The 19,549-nt window shown below is 34.8% G+C and overlaps 1 protein-coding gene across 1 annotated transcript; it reads right to left on the reverse strand.

Moving 5' to 3' along the window:
• Positions 1-2,168: 2,168 nt before the first annotated feature.
• LOC134275086 (xylosyltransferase oxt-like) lies at positions 2,169-17,148 on the reverse strand. Its single transcript, XM_062757326.1, is given in 13 exon segments — positions 2,169-3,572; positions 11,597-11,934; positions 12,029-12,086; positions 12,088-12,135; positions 12,226-12,402; positions 12,594-12,810; positions 13,309-13,389; positions 13,476-13,675; positions 14,138-14,304; positions 14,926-15,090; positions 15,433-15,561; positions 16,286-16,634; positions 16,994-17,148. Coding segments are annotated over 13 exon segments (2,736 nt in total). The 5' UTR covers positions 17,138-17,148; the 3' UTR covers positions 2,169-2,909.
• Positions 17,149-19,549: the final 2,401 nt, after the last annotated feature.

Below are 19,549 nucleotides of genomic sequence, written 5' to 3' on the forward strand. Positions count from 1 at the left end.
GTTCTTAGTTCTGAAGGTTAATTGATAACTCGTACTTTTTACTATTCGATCAGAACACTTATCACAAAACCTGCAATATACTTAGTTTAGTATTAAGTTCCCGCTAAAATATATCTTTTTTCAATCGATATTGTTTACTTTATTTAAAAAAAAAATGATATAAAAATCAGTAAAATGAACTTTGAAGGCAAAATTAATTTGGCTAGATATTGAATATCTTAGAATTAAAATAAAAGTGAGAAATGATTTATTTTTATAATATTGCTGTAAATCATAATTTAAAAAAAAATACATTTTATCCAATAAAGGAAAATGCTTGTGGATTAGTTATGTGCAGTAGCGTTATGTGTAAAGGGGGGAAGGGGGGGGGGGGGCACCAGGTAAGGAAACAGTAATGAAAAACAAATTTGTTCAGTATCAAAAGTTTTATTAGAAAAATAAGCTTTATATTACATGTGAAGGCTATCTGTTTTGCTTCTTTTTTTTTTACAGGATTAAATGCTATACTAAACAACCAGTGCTTATAATAAATTCAAGTAAACATGCATGTAATATTCAGATTTCTATTATGATATCAAAACTTAAATAAATGCTCATGCATGTGATAAAAAATTGATAGTCTTCATGTAAGTAAGTAAAACAAATGTGTTAAAATAAGCAGCTTTTACTCATTAGTATCTACATAAAATAAATGTACATACACATGTTCCAGTAAAAGAACAATGCATAATATCTCAACATACAGATCAAAATAAGTTCAGAGATCATTCATGAAAATGTAAATTATAGAATGGCATAATTTCAGCAACGACTTTGATGTAGCATCTAAAAAAAACTAATAAATGAAATCTTGGTATTATAATAATCATTGCCGTCATATATGTGTAAAATTAAAAGAGATCTTTGTGAATTGCAATATTCTTAAGGATGCAGTTGAAAAAAAAATAATAAAGCTGAATTTATGAAGTTGTAAGAAAATGTATTTTTTTTTGGTTCTGCCAGTAATAAAAATTGAATAAAATATTGGTAATATATCTTTTAAGAACTCAATTGAACATCCACTGATCCAGAAGTACACTTCACAAAATGTGTTGTCAGTGGATGGACAAAGAAGCAGTACAGCCATTTTATTACAACCATATTCACTGTAAATCTCACTTCCTCATTAATTCTGTATTTAAAACTTTGAAAGATGAAATAATATATTACTTGGTCTGAGTTTGTGAAACAATCATTTTAACATTAAATGAAGGACAAAAAAAAGATAAACTATGTGTACTAATCCCACAATATATTAGAATTGCACAATTCAACTTGCAAATTTAAAGCTTTAAATGCAAAAGTGAATTTGAAAGAAATTGGGATTTGCTTTAGTCTATGTTGTTTCTATAAATAGACCATGACACTGAAAAGTCTCAAACCACAGGTATAGACCTACATATTCACTGTCTCATGCATACACATCTATGATTATATACAATGATTGTTCTGTATTATTGTTCCCTGCACTTAATTAATTCCGTATCATCTTATTTTGAACACATGGCTTTGCAGTGACTATAAACATTATAACTCATTCAGTGGTAATAAAATAATGTTAATGAGATAGCACCAATGTGAAAGAATAAAGGGTACATACATATATATCACAAGTTTAAAAATACTGATGCAACTTTTACATGCATTCATCACAGGAAAAATGACACAAATATGAGAAAATAAGGTGTATTGTTGTTTAAAGCAACCAGACATTTTCATCAAGTTCCGCTTTGCAGAAGTGAATACTTGTACATACATCATGTAGTCTACCATATGTGCATCTTCTGTGAACACAATATCATCCTGGTAATGACAGAAATCTATTATTTACTTATCTTCAGTCTAAGAAGGGTAAATATATTGTGTATTGTAAATATACTAAATTCAGTTAAATGCATCGTAAATTCAAAAAAAAAAATCTACCCGGTATTATATACAGAAGGTTCTTCATCAGTGCTTTGGTATCTTGTTGAAAAAAATCAATTTCCGCAAAATATCACTCCCATCAAATATAATATAACTACAGTAGCTAGTTGTTAGTAAATCACTTGTACTGCAATGACAAATTATTTGGTGTTCATTAAGAAATATCATATTAAAAAAGTCTAAATAATAATATTTTTTATAACAATTTCCATGTGTTCAGAATCTTAATGCCTGGACTTTGGTCAGTATAAGTGAACATTGGAGAGCAATTTCTTTAAAACAATAGATTTAAACAAAACAAATTTAACATATATGTATAAAATGGAAGTAAAGGCAGTGCAATGTCAACATGTCCCTTCAATACATGTACTTTCAATATCAACTTTTAAAACAAAATGTATCAAAAAATCTATGTATTGAAAAAAGAACAGGCACCTGATTAATCATCAACATAGAGACCCATTTAAAATGGAAGACAATAAGTTTACAAACACTTACAACAAATGAACTGGATTTTATCAAAACTTATCACAGGCTTGGAACACTCAGCATAAAAACAGGTAAACCTATCCCACTTCATTAACATCTGTCTGTAAAAAAATACTAAAAAAAGTTAAGGACACTGGCGAAATACATGAACATGCGTACATGAAAACTAAAAATTAGGCCATTAATTTTCTCTTACATTGTGTATACAAATTAAGTAATCTAGTCAAAGAAAATGGAAGAACATAATTTTAGTAAATTGCAAAAAAAAAAAAAAAAAATAATAAAAGAAATTGAATTTTGATATCTGGCATTATAGTGGCATATGTAAATGTTGCCAATGTTGAGACAAAATATGTTGATGCAATTGTTGATTAAGGTTCTGAAGTATCCTCAGTAAGACCAGTTTTTAAGTTGACTAATAGCTATCGAGATTCACCCCTGTAATGGTGAACTCACTATCGTATAAGACCTGTCTCAAGATTTACCCCAGTAATGGTTGACTTAGGATCTGGTGACATAGAACTCCATGATGTTTCTTCACACTTTTTAATGGGGGAACACTCCTCAGTGATCTCCCCTATCTGACACACTTCCTGTATGCTCCAGAACTTCTGACACAGTTCATCTGTCCATTCCTCTAACACACGTCCGTGTTTCTGTCCATTCTCATCAGCAGCTGCTCGAGCTTCTCCAATGTTAGTCACTTTCAAAACTTCCTCAAACTCTGAAAAATCTTGTTTTGCATAATAACCAATAGGTCCATTGTGATGTAGAATTGCTTTGCTAGGGTCCAGAGTCTTACCCCTAAACACAGTTAAAGGAAGAACAAGGAATTTCACCTCCGCAAACACTTGCCACCTGTACATGAGTTTACTGGTCCACACTCCTGGTCGTAGAGGCTGTTTAAGCAAAGGTTTGAATGGTTTGATTTGACCTTCGCTTGTGATGTTGACATCATAGGAAGCAGCTATGACCTTGGCAGGGTCAATCCATGCAATAGATACCATTAATGGTTCACCTGGTCCCCAGGTATGTTTCAGAACTAGGTCACTGTAGGGTCCTAAGAATAAGCCATAGTTCCTAAATATGGACTCCTTTAAGTCATAATCTGTGCCAACCTGTTGGAAAAAGTGCATTGTTAATTACCAGTCATCTTGATACAGTGGACCCTCAGATATCCGGACGCCAGATATCCGGATGCTTCAGTATCCGGACGACTTTTCTTCGGAACAGAATTTTTTATTGTTATGTATTCTTGTTTAACTGGTAATTCAGATATCCGGACGCTTCACATATCCGGACAAATTGACTGGGAACCAAAGCGTCCGGATAAATGAGGCTCCACTGTACTTGTTTCTTATGTCTAAAAAATTAAAATTAACTAGAACTGTCCAAACGGGACAAAACACCCCCCGCTGGCTTTTTCAGAAGTAAGTTTTTCCAAATTTAAAGAAAGATATGTATCAACAAGAGGCCCATGGGCCTTATAGGTCACCTGAGCATTATGCAACAACTTTCCAGAGATTGAATTTGATTCATGTTTTAAGCCAGATGCTATGGCATTCACAATTTTGAAAGAGGCACCATTGATCATCATAACAATACACTTAGCAGTTGCTTAGTTTGTTTACTTAATACCCATACCCAGGGTAGGGGAACAAAAAATGTATTTCAACTATAATCAGTAATATTCAGTAATAATCAGTAGTGCCCCTACCACATATGAACCCCTGACCCTTAAGCCTGATATTTGATTAATACCAAGGAGCTAGGGGTGGGACGATACACAGATCTTGCGATACGATACATATCTCGATATATTGGCACGATACGATACGTATCTCGATATTATGATAAATCATAAAACTATTAAAAATAGCATTTTATTTCATTTTTTTCTTGACATTAACACATGATAAATTATAAAACTATTTAAGTATTCAAAATAATAAGTAGATTATTATTTTTTTTTTGTCTTGACATTTACTCAAATAATTATTCTATGTCAAATCATGTGTGCTATGAAATTAATACTTGAAGGTCATCAACTTCATTGACTAAAACTTTACAAAAATAATAGTAAAGGAGAATTGTATATATTACCAAATTTCTATTAACAAGTTGTTTACAAATAGTTGTGTAGTTTATCAATGAACACTGACTAAAAATTCATTTAAAAAAATCACATTTACATTATTATTAATCGCTGAAAGTCTGTAGCCAAGTTGAGATTACAAAAAAAAAGTATGAATGGACTAACAATTAATAATATCAATTGTTCTGGAAACGATACTTTTCTGTGTATAGCACGCTTTGCACACTGAACTTTTCTTGTCCAATCTTCCGCGGCTGCTTAAAAGTGAAAACGCATTACCCCTAATCAAAGGCTTATTAGTTCTAAGGTGTGTTTTCAATATCAACACCATCTCTTCGCTTCGTACAGGCCGCCATTTTCAAGGACAGGTACTTTCATTTTCAATTTTTGGATAGGTCGTTCGTGTATCGTTTCGTACCGATATTTGAATGCTTGTATCGTAAACCGTATCTTAGAGGAAAATATCGATATGTATCGGTGTATCGGTATATCGTCCCACCCCTACAAGGAGCAGATTTCAAACCATTCATTCATTTTCAGTATATAAGTACAGCCTCCCCTCTATGGTACCCCTGACCCTGGCAGACCTGCCAACCAAAATTGATGCTGTGGGGGGTCATGACCCAACATTCAGAAATGAAATGTTGGGTCATAGCGCGTGACGACATTTTTCGAGGGTTGAGTAACAATATAGTCCCCAAATTTTTAGACATCGATGTAAACACACACATGTATTCATTACATTTTATTTCAGGCTTAAATTATAATCTTTACATGCCAGTTTTGCTGCTTTAAGCACACTTTCAGATGGAAAGTATTCATAACAGTCATGGTCTTTGTTCTGTTTTGTACATAGCAATGAGCAAACTGTGTCATTTTTGAGTTCAGATCTGCATTCTGTGACAATTTTTCTCATTATGGAGAACATTCTCTCAGAATCTGCATTAGAGATGGGGATTACAATACACATTAAAGCAAGTTTGCTCAAACAAGGAAATCTTTTCTGTTTTGTGAATATGTCCTGCATTTTAGCTATTTCAACAAAGCTAACAATACTCTTTGAAGATTTTGATGCCTCTTCTGCTTTCACATGAATTGACCTAGTTGCATGGCATTTCACATCGTACAATGCACCAGAAGCAATTGAAAAATTAATATGACAGAGCTTGCAATAAGCCCAATCTTCTCCTAGATTGCACTTTTGAATCCATTGGAATTCTTTTTCCCATGTACTTTGGTATTTACAACTGTATTTTTTACGTTTAGTAGGAGTCAGTGTACATGGCCCAGACATCGATCGTTTCCTTACCGAAGACATTTTCAAACTGATTGTGAACTCTTTATCAAAATAATTACCTGTTTTCTGATGATCACAGCTCATGGGTCATTTTCAAAAAAAGTCCACTTTTTTGTCTTTTGATCAGAAAAATAGGAAAAAAATTTTTAGAGTGAAAGTTTTTTCCCCGTTGGTTAATATACGTGGTCATACAGCTTATAAGTTATTTTATGATCATCTCCCAGGTGTTTTATAAAAAATATTCTATGCATTCCCAGTAAAATTTAACAGTAAAACCATGTCACATTAACAACAAGAGGCCCAGGGGCCACAGCGCTCACCTGAGCACATCAGCTAGGAAAAAACACATCAGATCAGAACTGAAAGTTAATTTAAGTTGGGGGGGGGGCTTGAATTTTAACCCCCAAGGGGATCATAATTTGAACGAACTAGAATATACATTACCTGAGGATGATTCCATACAAATATTACTAATCCTGGCTTTGAAGTACTTGAAAAGAAGATTTTTAAAGATTTTTCCTATATATTCCTATGTAAAACTTTGATTGGCCATTTTGGCCCCGCCCTACCCCCGGGGGTCATGACTTGAACAAACTTGAATCTACTCTACCTGAGGATAATTTCACATGAGTTTCATCTTTCCTGTTTCAATGGTTCTTGAGAAGAAGATTTTTTAAGATTTTTCCTATATATTCCTATGTAAAACTTTGATCGGCCATTTTGGCCCCGCCCTACCCCCGGGGTCATGACTTGAACAAACCTGAATCTACACTACCTGAGGATGATTCCACATGAGTTTCATCTTTCCTGGCCCAGTGGTTCTTGAGAAGAAGTTTTTTAATGATTTTTCCTATATATTCCTATGTAAAACTTTGATTGGCCATTTTTGCCCCGCCCTACCCCCGGGGGTCATGACTTGAACAAACTTGAATCTACACTACCTGAGGATGATTCCACATGAGTTTCATCTTTCCTGTTTCAATGGTTCTTGAGAAGAAGATTTTTTAAGATTTTTCCTATATATTTTCTGTAAAACTTTGATCGGCCATTTTGGCCCCGCCCTACCCCCGGGGGTCATGACTTGAACAAACTTGAATCTACACTACCTGAGGATGATTCCACATGAGTTTCATCTTTCCTGGCCCAGTGGTTCTTGAGAAGAAGATTTTTAATGATTTTTCCTATATATTCCTATGTAAAACTTTGATCGGCCATTTTGGCCCCGCCCTACCCCCGGGGGTCATGACTTGAACAAACTTGAATCTACACTACCTCAGGATGATACCACATAAGTTTCATTTTTCCTGGCCCAGTGGTTCTTGAGAAGAAGATTTATAAAGATTTTTCCTATATATTCCTATGTAAAACTTTGATCGGCCATTTTTGCCCCGCCCTACCCCCGGGGGTCATGACTTGAACAAACTTGAATCTACACTACCTGAAGATGATTCCACATGAGTTTCATCTTTCCTGGTCCAGTGGTTCTGGAGAAGAAGATTTTTAAAGATTTTTCCTATATATTACTATGTAAAACTTTGATCGGCCATTTTGGCCCCGCCCTACCCCCGGGGGTCATGACTTGAACAAACTTGAATCTACACTACCTGAGGATGATTCCACATGAGTTTCATCTTTCCTGGCCCAGTGGTTCTTGAGGAGAAGATTTTTTAAAAATGCCAATAATTTTTCTCTAAATCATGATTATCTCCCCTTGGAAAAGGGCGTGGCCCTTCATTTGAACAAACTTGAATCCCCTTCACCCAAGGATACTTTGTGCCAAGTTTAATTGAAATTGGCCCAGTGGTTCTTGAGAAGAAGATGAAAATGTGAAAAGTTTACGACAACGACAACGCCGACAACGACGACGACGACGACAACGCCGACAACGACAACGACAGACAACGGACAAATTGTGATCAGAAAAGCTCACTTGAGCCTTTGGCTCAGGTGAGCTAAAAATTTTATAACATGCTTATTTAAATGATAGGGAAAATATTACCCTGTGAAGATATGTACAAATTTTGCACCTCATATTAATTCCATTCATTTACAGATTAATTTAATATGATTGTTTTAATTATGCCGCCCACTAGGTACTAGTATTGTGCATTTAACATTCAAGAAGTGACATGTCCCTCCAGTTTATGTCGTTCCTGTAACCAAAAGAAAATGTTAAAATAAAAGTTATCTCACTTTCCTAGGAACTGTTTTCATGATCCACAATATATCATCATTTTCTGTTGTCTCAAGTTTATGAGCGCCATGATTTGAAAGTGAGTAAAGAAAGGGTTCAAAGGTCGATAAGTTTGTCTTATTGGTAGAGTATAATGAAAATATGTCCTATCTGTTACCTTCTTATTATGCAAGTACTCTTTAAATTGTTTATTCTGCAAAAACAATTAGATTAACTAAGGTACAAAGAAATTGTTTCAATGTCTCGATGATGCAAAAAGAGTACGTTATACTAAATAACGGGTGATTTATATGAGAAACGTCCATCCTGTTACTGTCTTTCCTGTTACCATTAATATGGTAACAGTAAGGAAAACTGGACTTCATATCATGAGTTTTAACAAATAAAAACAATTACTTTTATTTTTCTAAGTAATATAAGTTTAATAACACATGTTAAAAAACTTCGTAAATCATATTGAAATAAGCTAGTGCTTCAAATAGTGCCATTATAACTTAAACATGCACTCTTGTAACAGAATGGACAGAAATTGTAACAGGAGGGACAAATTATCCTGGTATTTATATACCTATTTAAGTTTCATCATTTGTTTTTCTTAAAATTATGAAAAATTCTTAGTTTTGCAACAGCATAGAGTACCTTTAATAAAAAAAATTGAACTGATAAATATTTTAATAGCACTTTACAATTAAATTTCGTAACAGGATGGACATAAATGTCTTTTATTGTCTCAAATTTGCCAGATTTGACAAAATCATGTTTTTATGCTACATTTATTTCTCTTTTCCTAACCAATAAAGTTTACAAAAAAGTCAATATTTATTTAAAATGTAGATTTCATTGTCCATCCTGTTACACTGTTTTGTCCATCCTGTTACTGTTTTGTCCTTCCTGTTACCCGAGTCCTTACTGTTACCAGTATATTTTCCTAGTTTAAATTGCTTTGGCAGAGCACCTGTTTAAATAACTTTCTGTAACTGTTTATTCTAATCACAAAAATAATGTACAAGAATGTTTTTTTTCAACTATAGCATATAAACATTCCGCAATAAGGCTTTTCATGAAGAAAAACACGTAGATTTTGCTTCTGTTTGGTATATGGTAGTTTGACATGCTTTTAAACGCTCATATATTAGATGAATGTCAAATATCTTGGCATTCAATGATAATTTTTTCATTTATTAACGATATACAAAAGATAATTTGATGAAAATTTTGAAATAGAGATTTACAGCTCTTTTTATGAAAGTAACAGGAAGGACATTAAAGTTTAAATGACTAAGATAAAATATCAATATTTTTTAAAAGAAATATTTTCTTTTATGCAATGCTGTGGATTTTAGTAGTTTATTACTATATTATTCAAATAAAGTTGAAAAAATCATAGTAAAACCACTTTCATTTTTCAAAAATATGTCATTCAAAAAATGGACTTTTTTTGAAAATGACCCTCGAATACATCGTTAAAAAAACATAGCCGCTGGCATTATTCATGGTCTTGTTTACACTTCCGTTTCCATTATCAAAGGCGCCGTCTGGTGTCGAAAATTTAAAATAAATTAGAGTTATCTCTCTTCGGATTATTTACCGAAAATTGGGTTAAAAAATGGGGACAATCGATTTTGCGGGTGAAAATGATGACCCGCCGCGGGTCATTACGAGTGGGGGGTGAGAGGTCAGTTTTGCGGGTGTGACCCACCGAATGCGGGTCACTTGGCAGGTCTGCCCTGGGGCCTTGAAATTCAAAATTCTGGAAGATTAGGGCCCTTGTCCATCATAACTATATAGGTAGTTCATCTGCTTAATACCCTCAAGCAGAGAAGAAAATTTTTAAAGAATTCATGTATTTTCACAATGTAATCAATAGAGCCCCGCCCTAACACCAGAAACCCTGACCCTGGGGCCATAAAATTCATTATTTTGGTAGAGGCACTCTTGCTCATCATAACTATGCACTTAGTTAGTTTATTTAATACCCAGGAGCAGAGAAGAAGATTTTCAAAGAATTCATGTATTTTCACTATATAATCAATAGAGCCCCACCCTAACACCAGAACCCCTGACCCTGGGGCCATACAATTCATAATTTTGGTAGAAGCACTCTTGCTCATCATAACTATGTACTTAGTTAGTTTAATTAATACCCAGGAGCAGAGAAGAAGATTTTCAAAGTATTCATGTATTTTCACTATATAATCTATAGAGCCCCGCCCTAACACCAGAACCCCTGACCCTGGGGCCATAAAATTCACAAGTTTGGTAGAGACACTCTTGCTCATCATAACTATGTACTTAGTTGGTTTATTTAATACCCAGGAGCAGAGAAGAAGATTTTCAAAGAAATAATGCATTTTCACTACCTACTTATTTAGCCCCGCCCTAGCACTAGAACCCCTGACCCCAGGGCCATGAATTTCACAATTTTGGTAGAGGACTCAATGCTGATTACAATCATGCAAACAGTTTGACTGCTTGATGTCTAGGAGTAAAGAAGAAGATTTTTAAAGATAGCATTAGTTTTAGTGGTTTTGGCCCCACCCCTCAGGCCCCAGGGGGGAAGGGAATATGAAATTCACAATTTTTGTTTCCCTTCACCCATAGATGCTTTGTGTCAAATTTGGTTGAAATTGGTTCAGTGGTTGCAGAGAAGAAGCTGAAAATGTTCAAATGTTAACGCACAACGCACGAAGACAGACGAAAACGGATAGCAATAGGTCACCTGAGTTTACTCAGGTGACCTAAAAATAAATTATGAAATTTTTCTTCCCGTGACCTTGAAGTTCCCCAAATGACCTTGGGTCAAGGTCATGACACACCCTTGGGTCATGGGCAATTTTTATGTGAAATGAGACCTACCAAGTTTACCCATAAGAAAGATATGGACAGGACACGAATTATGACATTTTTCTTCCAGTGACCTTGAAGTTCCCCAAAAATGACCTTGGGTCAAGGTTATGACAAACCCTTGGGTCATGGGCAATCTTTGTGTGAAATGAGAACCTACCAAATTTACCCATAAGAAAGATATGGACCGGACACGAATATTGACATTTTTCTTCCAGTGACCTTGAAGTTCCCTAAATGACCTTGGGTCAAGGTCATGACACACCCTTGGGTCATGGGCAATCTTTGTGTGAAATGAGAACCTACCAAGTTTATCCATAAGAAAGATATGGACCGGACACGAATTATGAATTTTTTCTTCCAGTGACCTTGAAGTTCCCGAAATGACCTTGGGTCAAGGTCATGACACACCCTTAGGTCATGAGCAATCTTAGTGTGGAGTAGTAGATTCTAATGTCCCTCCATAAGAAAGATATGGACCGGACACGATTGCACAGACATACAGACAGACGGACCGACAGACAGCTAGACAGACAGACCGACAGACGAACAAGGTGATTCCTATATACTCCCCCCCCAAACTTCGTTTGCGGGGAGTATAATAATTTAAAATACTGAATTAGTCTCGGTTTCCATTTCATTTTTGGGGGGCATAATGCAGGGAACTTTAAAGTTGATATAATAAACTTTTAAGAATAAAGAAATCACACACCTCTATATTAATGAGCCTGCCAGCAGGCCCTGGGGGGTCTATCACACTGTAATACTGCCTCATCATCACATGACTCTCAAGAACCACCTTGGCTCCACCCCTTGTGATGGCCTCAAACATCACCAGAAGTCCCTGGTTCCTATCACTTCTCTGGAATATGTGGACCTGAAGTAGTTTCTCTGGCACCACCTGACACTGGGTGGCTGTGTCCGCCACCAGACGAGCGGCAGTCAATCTCATAAAGGACAGGTAAAAACTCAGGTACGTGTCATCTACCCTCGCACCAGAGTCTAGATAATGGTATTCATTCTGCCAGTAGTCGGTCAGGGCTGTTACATCTGGAAAGAACATCATAAACATGTACCGGTATGTGGTATAAGAAAAATGTATTTGATGTCATGTCTCAATATCTAATAGTTGTATTCTACATACCTCTCATCTCACTTCCAAACAAGTTAACATCCATACTGTTGATAATATCTTGGTTTACTACTAGGCTCAAATTTTCTGCCAAAAAATACTGGCTTTGATTCAATACTCTGAAAAATCATATATAACTTAAGATTTAGACCTTATTACAACTTTTCACATTACATTACAGGTAAAAAGGAAACTGAGTGGTAACTGACCAGAATCCTATCCAGGTCTTTGGAGAGGAAATCGTTGGGAGAACACCCGCACCAGTCGACGACGTTCTTGTGCTGACACTTACAGCCTCGCTTCCTGTCCCAGTTTGTGACGTGAAGGTTGTTCTCCATCCACTTATCACAGTAGTGGCTGTTATGGAGCAGTGTGTGGAAAAAAGACTACAACAGGATATGGAGGAATCCAGCAGGTTATTTAAAGATACAGCACATTAATATAATAACAAACTGATTCAGTGTTTTGCAATGGAACAATTATATATTTTCCCATTATCAAGCCACAAAAAATTAATGTGCAACAATCTCCCTCCCTTTACAATATTATACAACACTGGTATAATAACTCTATATACCTCTACAGGCAGTAATGTGTACTTGTACAGCTTCTTCAGTCCAGTAAGGAGTTTATCTTCCGAGGTTGTGACAAACTCACAGAACTGACGAGGCAGCCCCACCCAGTCACTCCCCCCGTCCATCTGAATCCCCGTGGGGAGGGTCCGTGGTCCCAGACGCCACAGGTGGTGGTCACACTGCAGGAAAGTCTGATCCAAGCCCTGTTTCCTCAAAAACCTAAAAGCTCACAATAAGGAGCACATCTACATAAAACTATTTTAGCAGATATACCAGTAAAGGTGTATACCGTAAATCTGGAAATTATTAACGTCAATTTTATTTTGCGAATCTAGGTCAAAATGCTGTTGACTAATTTTTACGTTTAAAAATTTTGCGAATGACCACTATTTTGTTTGTAAACATTTTCTTATTGTTGAATTATTTTTAAGAAAAATATTTTTGGGAATGCAATGAACTCGCAAATTTGCTAAAACTTTATCTACAGCAAAAATTTCCAGATTTACCGTAGTGATTTGCATGTATATGTTATTACTTATTTAGTGTTTAGCTATTGTATATTGAGAAAGTTAACATTCTGTGGAGGACATGAATTAGTCTCTTCATACATAATACCAGAAAAAAAATTCAGCCCCCTTCCATGAAATTAAGTGATTTCTCAGTATTTTTAGAATTATGTTACCTTACTGTCCTGACTTATGAACAAGTATTACTTACAGTGCAGTGTTTCTGCCATGAGACTTAATGAACACATAGCCTTTGTACTTAGTCAGGTAGGAAATCAGGGCATCCAATCTTCTGTAATAGTTGTAATCTTTATATATCAAAAGAATATAATGTAAAAGGAAATTGAATATCAATAGTAATTTAATAAATAGACTTACTTAATTGGGTAGTCACTTTCACTCAGGTTAACATAGTAATCCCACTTTTTATAAGAATTGAGTGCCTCCTTCATGATGTGTAAATGGGCATCTAGAAGATTGGCACCGCCCCAGATTGTGGCAAAACGCTTACGGACAAGATGGACATTGGGTAACACATCCTCCAAAGGAAGTAACTCTCTATATAGGTATTCCTGTCTCTGATAGAGGAAAAAAACGTAGATACAGATATTGTTTTAGGAGCAACAGTGCATACTGTGTTTGCATGTAATTTACATATTAAAATCCATTATACGTGTATTAAAATTAAAACATTAGCTGAAGACCTGAAAATGGAACCAAACTTGACAGGGTTCATTAATTTAAATCTTAACTAATCAGAAGTCCTATGCTAGTTTATAGTTTCAATGATCCTTGCAGCGGCCATCATTAAAAAAATTCTGTTTGGTGTACTCTGATCCAAATGAGTTAAAAAGCATGGATTCCATGGAACTTAAAGTCAAAAAAGCAAATCTGATGATTTGCATTTTCCCAGAAATCAATTATGATAAAATAATGAAAATACTGAAAAACCAAGATCAGCCCAGGGCAATGTGTTGGGTAAGTCAAGATTACATCAACATGATCAAACAAACATTATCTATTGTTGGCCTGATTCTTACCATATCAACATGTAGAAGATAAAAATGGTCTCGATGGTAGATGGCCTTCAGTAACCTTCTAACTTGTCTGACCTGTCGACCACTCAAGGTCAATACAAACATGACCCTGACCTTTGGTTGGATATCCTCCTCAAAATGTAGATCTCCTGGTCCATTACTCAGCCTCTCTGTAACAAACAGTTTACAAAAGTACTAACTACTATACCATTGTATACTAGAGTTAGACTACCAAAGAGTGATTACATGTATTTAGATGTTTGATGGCTCATGATAAAACTCAAATAACATATGATCAAAATCATATTTTACCTGATGAATATTGTAAAAAACAATGCATTCATTGAGTACAGATATCTGTATTTACTTTGTATACCTGTACTGTACACACTACTGGTGAGATATCCTCCACACATTCAGTACAGATATCTGTATTTACCTTGTATACCTGTACTGTACACACTACTGGTGAGATATCCTCCACACATTAAGTAGATATCTGTATTTACCTTGTATACCTGTACTGTACACACTACTGGTGAGATATCCTCCACACATTCAGTACAGATATCTGTATTTACCTTGTATACCTGTACTGTACACACTACTGGTGAGATATCCTCCACACACTGAGTAGATATCTGTATTTACCTTGTATACCTGTGCTGTACACACTACTGATGAGATATCCTCCATACATTGAGTAGATATCTGTATTTACCTTGTATACCTGTTCTGTACACACTACTGGTGAGATATCCTCCACACATTGAGTAGATATCTGTATTTACCTTGTATACCTGTACTGTACACACTACTGGTGAGATATCCTCCACACATTTCACTTGTTTTAGCAGGACATGCCTGGTTACATGAAGCTCCTTCAGTCCCATGTTTACCAAATGAATTCCCACACCAACATTCCCTTCCATATTGCAGGCCTGCATACCGAAAGCCTAACCAAATCAAAAATGATAATCACGTTAAACACAAATTCTTAAACTTTGGTGTATAATTTTTTTCTAAAATTGAAATTCTCCAGTCTTATAAACTACATTTATTTGCAAACTTTTAATAGCCTGTATAAAGACAGTAATCTGTTATATAATATAGTCACGTGCAAAAATTACCCTGATTGTAATCAGTTATCTTCTCTCAGTTGCTGTGTGCTTCATGTAAAATTTATTAATGCATTTGCAATGGATGTGCCTGTTTACTGTCTTCTATGCACAGCTATATATGTTCTAGATATACTAACTGAATGTCAGTCACCTATACACAGTTAGTTGTTAGTTTACCTGTCTGTATACAATAGTCTATACACAGCTGAGACCAGTTCTCGGTTGGGAAAGTCTTCTGATGAGAAAAGTCTCGATCGTCTGGATTGTCCACATAGCAGCCATAGTAATGCCCCTTAGAATGGTTACCTGCAAATAAAGATTAGACTTCTCACATCAATCTTATTCACCACAATGCATGTGTGTCATTTCACTCTTTATAAAGTCAGAAGTTGGACAAAATTCATTGAGGTAGTCTGTGAATAACATAATTTTTCATCCAACATTTTTCCCCTCATTTTTTTGAAGATGGGTTCATGAATAGATTTCATTTGAAAGATATATGAAAGAAGCAGTCAGAAAACTATCAATATTTAACGAAAAAATTATCAATTCAGTTAACACAAATATTAATTTAGATGTAAATAATTTCCTTCTTGTTATATATGAAGGATATGGAGATAACGAACAGTATTCAATATCAAAGTCCATAATACAATATAAAATAGGAGCAGATCAAACACGGACCTCTGAAACATCAGAGGTGGGATCAGGTGCCATGCAGGAGTGAGCATCGGGCCATACCCTGCTGACCGGTCACACCCGCCATGTGCTCATTGTCATGATCGTGAAATAACAGAAAAATTCGTCGTCAATACAGTGTATAAATAATGGAATAGCAATTGGTATGAAAAACGTCAGTCAGCATTTGACTCAATGATAAATTGTATTTGCTGACAAGGTAATTGTATCGACCATAGAACTTACGAAATGATGACTTTAAATGAGACTGCTGATATTCTTGTTTCATCAACTTGCTTGTCAATAATTTTCTCAATCACACTATCAATACTCACTTTTGAGCATGTCTTACCTTTCAGGTGGCAGGTGTTGGGCAGAGATCCTGGGTACAGGCCCCCCTCCTGTATCCCACAGGCCGTGTCAGCTATTTCCTGCTTACACTCCTTGGTTTTGGCTCTCTTAATGGCTGACAGAGCTTGTGCACTTTCTATCGTACATGGAGGGATGAAATCCTGGAGAAACCCCATCTTGTGTCGAGGATCTTCTCCAGATAAGTTATGGGATTCCTCACTTGTGAGGACCTCAGTAGGGTGACTATCATCTCTATCATGGTCCACAATTACAGCTTCCTCTTTCTCTTCCCCTAAAGGCTCCTCAACGATGTCTCTGTCTTCAGGTTTCTCCAGGGTATCATCTTTTGGCTGTTTTAAAATGAAAAGGTGGCTTTGAAAATATTTACAAAATGGGGGGGGGGGGGGATTGGTTAATGACAGCTAGAGCACACATTGCCAACTGTTAAACTTATTAACTTGACAATACAAAATTAGGCTAGTAGTACTAGTAGTCCTGCCAGGGACATCCATTCTAACTTTGAGAATTCAAGAACTCTTTAATTTAATTTTTTTATGAAGAATATACATTATCAATTATATTTGTTTCCTGTTTGAATATTTAAATGATCATAATGAATGGAGTGTCTTTAGGATACATCTAATTTATCTATAATATTTGATTGTTCAACGAGACACTAACCGAAGAAGAACATTAATTTAGGCCATACCTTGTCTCCTGAAGGAATTTCCGTATCTTTGATGTTGAAATTATATAAAATAAACTGAATACACAGTATTACAAACGCTATGTAAAATATATATCTGTATTTACAACACAATCTTCTCGAAGAGGCAATCCGTGAGGCAGCCATCGAACATTTCTACCTCCAAAAGCTGAAGAGGAGTGGGGTAAATCAAGATACCGGAGTGTCAAAACATGTAAATCAAAGTCATGCAAAAACCACAAATATGTCAATAAATTATTTTGAGTTACTTTCTTAGTTATATTTTCTTTGATATTTATTACCCCAAAATAATGAGTGATGTGCTGCAGGTTAATTTACTGCGAAAAAAAACAGTTCGACCAGTGCCTGGAATTTCTGGAAAGGAGGGGTGGGGTGGGGGGTTAAATCCTAATCTGGTAGTCACTTTGTCTTCTTTCATGTGCTTTAAATCGTTGTATTTTAGATAGAGACTACAGGGCCTAGAATCACTCTTCTGATAACAGTGTCACTGTGACATACTTCTGAAGAAGAAGGGTGAACACCCAGAATGATTTGCCTGTAGTGGGACAAACATGATGAAAACTTCAATCTTTGATATTTCATCTAACATTAAAGTTTACTTTATGTAAAATTTGTAAAAATCTCAAGAAGATTGAAATTATTTGTAAATGAAATATGTAGTCCAAACACTAAAACTAAAGAGGGCATAAAACATCATTTTCTCATATCATTACACCTTTTTTTTTAATGATTGGGACTTTGCTTCTGAACATTTTTTTTTAAAAACTTTATCCTCAGGGTTTTCATAAAAAAAAAAATCAAAACACATTTTTTGATTTGAAAAAAATATAGAACAAAGGCCCACTATACCTAAAAAATACAACTTTATGGCACAACATACCTATCTCTCTGAGAAAAACTTGACACTAGTGATTTAGTCAAGGGTCATATCACAAACAGTTAAGAAAAAAACTGTCTTCTTCTCTTTGTCCAGTATAACAAGAGTAAAATGGTTGAATGAAGGAATCTAGGCTTGTTGACCTCTTTTATGGTGACCAACGAGAAATACAGTACTGTAACCCAACTTTTATTCACAAGCAGGAAATATCCACAAGTTTTGCAACTTTTCTTTTAATTGCAAATATTTCTTGTCATAAACCAAATATTCAATTATATAAAATATTGCTTCTGTCATGAAAATTAGTTGTCCAACACAGATGGAATTTAAATTGAAGAACAAAAGATGTTGTGAATAATAGTTGGTTTACAGTAACTCTTGTTAAAATTGCATCCAGCAAACACCATCTTTCAGGGTCTAAAACACCATGGAAAATCAATTGCAAAATTTAGGAAGTAGGTCATTGTGACCTACTTTTTGTTTTGCATACTAAAAGGCCAATGAATTAAAATAAAGTGTACCATCATCAATCCAAATTCATAATTACATTTAAACCTTACCTAAAAAGAAAAAAGGTCCTATAACATAATTTATTGCCTGTATGAACAATTCGACCTTTACAAAACATTTATATTCTACAAACTGATCTCAGAATTATTAAATTTTTTTTTTACCTTTTAATATTGTCTTCGTATACTAAATTGTTTCTAGAGTAATCAGAAGAAATTGAAAAATTTCACTTACTTATTTAAAATTCACCATCTGAAGTATCTTAAAACAAGTTTATGAAAATGGTCTGCAACAATTCCAACTATTTGAAATATACCTATTAAAAGTGAGGTAGCACAAGCCGAAAAGTAGATGCATGGCTTTATTTACTGTAACTTTTTGTAACATAGATTCTGACTGATAACTATTTTAATTTCAGTGATCAGTAAAACAAATGTAAGAGAAAAAAATTGTTCCCATTAAAGAAAAAAACCCAACAAGAATAAATGTTTTGCATTTTTTTAATTAATTTTCAGTTTTATAAAATGTTAGCTTAAAGGAAAACATCATGACCCATTTCTATCACTGTATAATAGATATACACTGTATGAGCACATTCATAAATCACATACATACCTAGAGTGGAGACAACATTTATATTGAACACAGTGTGGTGTGTGAGGCGTATTAACAGTAAACCTACAGCACTACTGAAACAATTATTTATATGAAAAATGACTTTGAATTTGATACAATTTCCCTTTTTGTGAATGATTATTATGGTACAGGTAATAATGTTTACAATATTTTTTTCAAAAGTATAATCACATATTGTTTCACTCTCCACACATCAAAGTAAACTAACGTTAGTTAATCATGTACCAGGCAGACATCTTTGTGTTGTTCAGCAAAAATATTATAATATCTCTACCTATGAATCTGTCTGTCACAGATCATAAAGTTAGAAATGATCTTGAATTTGACATGAAATGATTTGACATGTGTTTAAACTTTAAATAAAAAAATTGTTTGGTCCATTTGAAAAAAACCTTTGGTCCCTTCTTGATGTACATAAACCCTGGTGATGAATGACACAAAAAGCCTATTCACACAATTTCTCTCAATAAAACCTATTACACTACATGTATATACAAATGATAAGTTAGAAAACA

The sequence above is a fragment of the Saccostrea cucullata genome, unplaced genomic scaffold (assembly GCF_032062105.1).
Source record: "Saccostrea cucullata isolate Sc308-1 unplaced genomic scaffold, CSIRO_AGI_Scuc_v1 ctg363, whole genome shotgun sequence".
In the NCBI taxonomy this organism is placed as follows: Eukaryota; Metazoa; Mollusca; class Bivalvia; order Ostreida; family Ostreidae; genus Saccostrea; species Saccostrea cuccullata.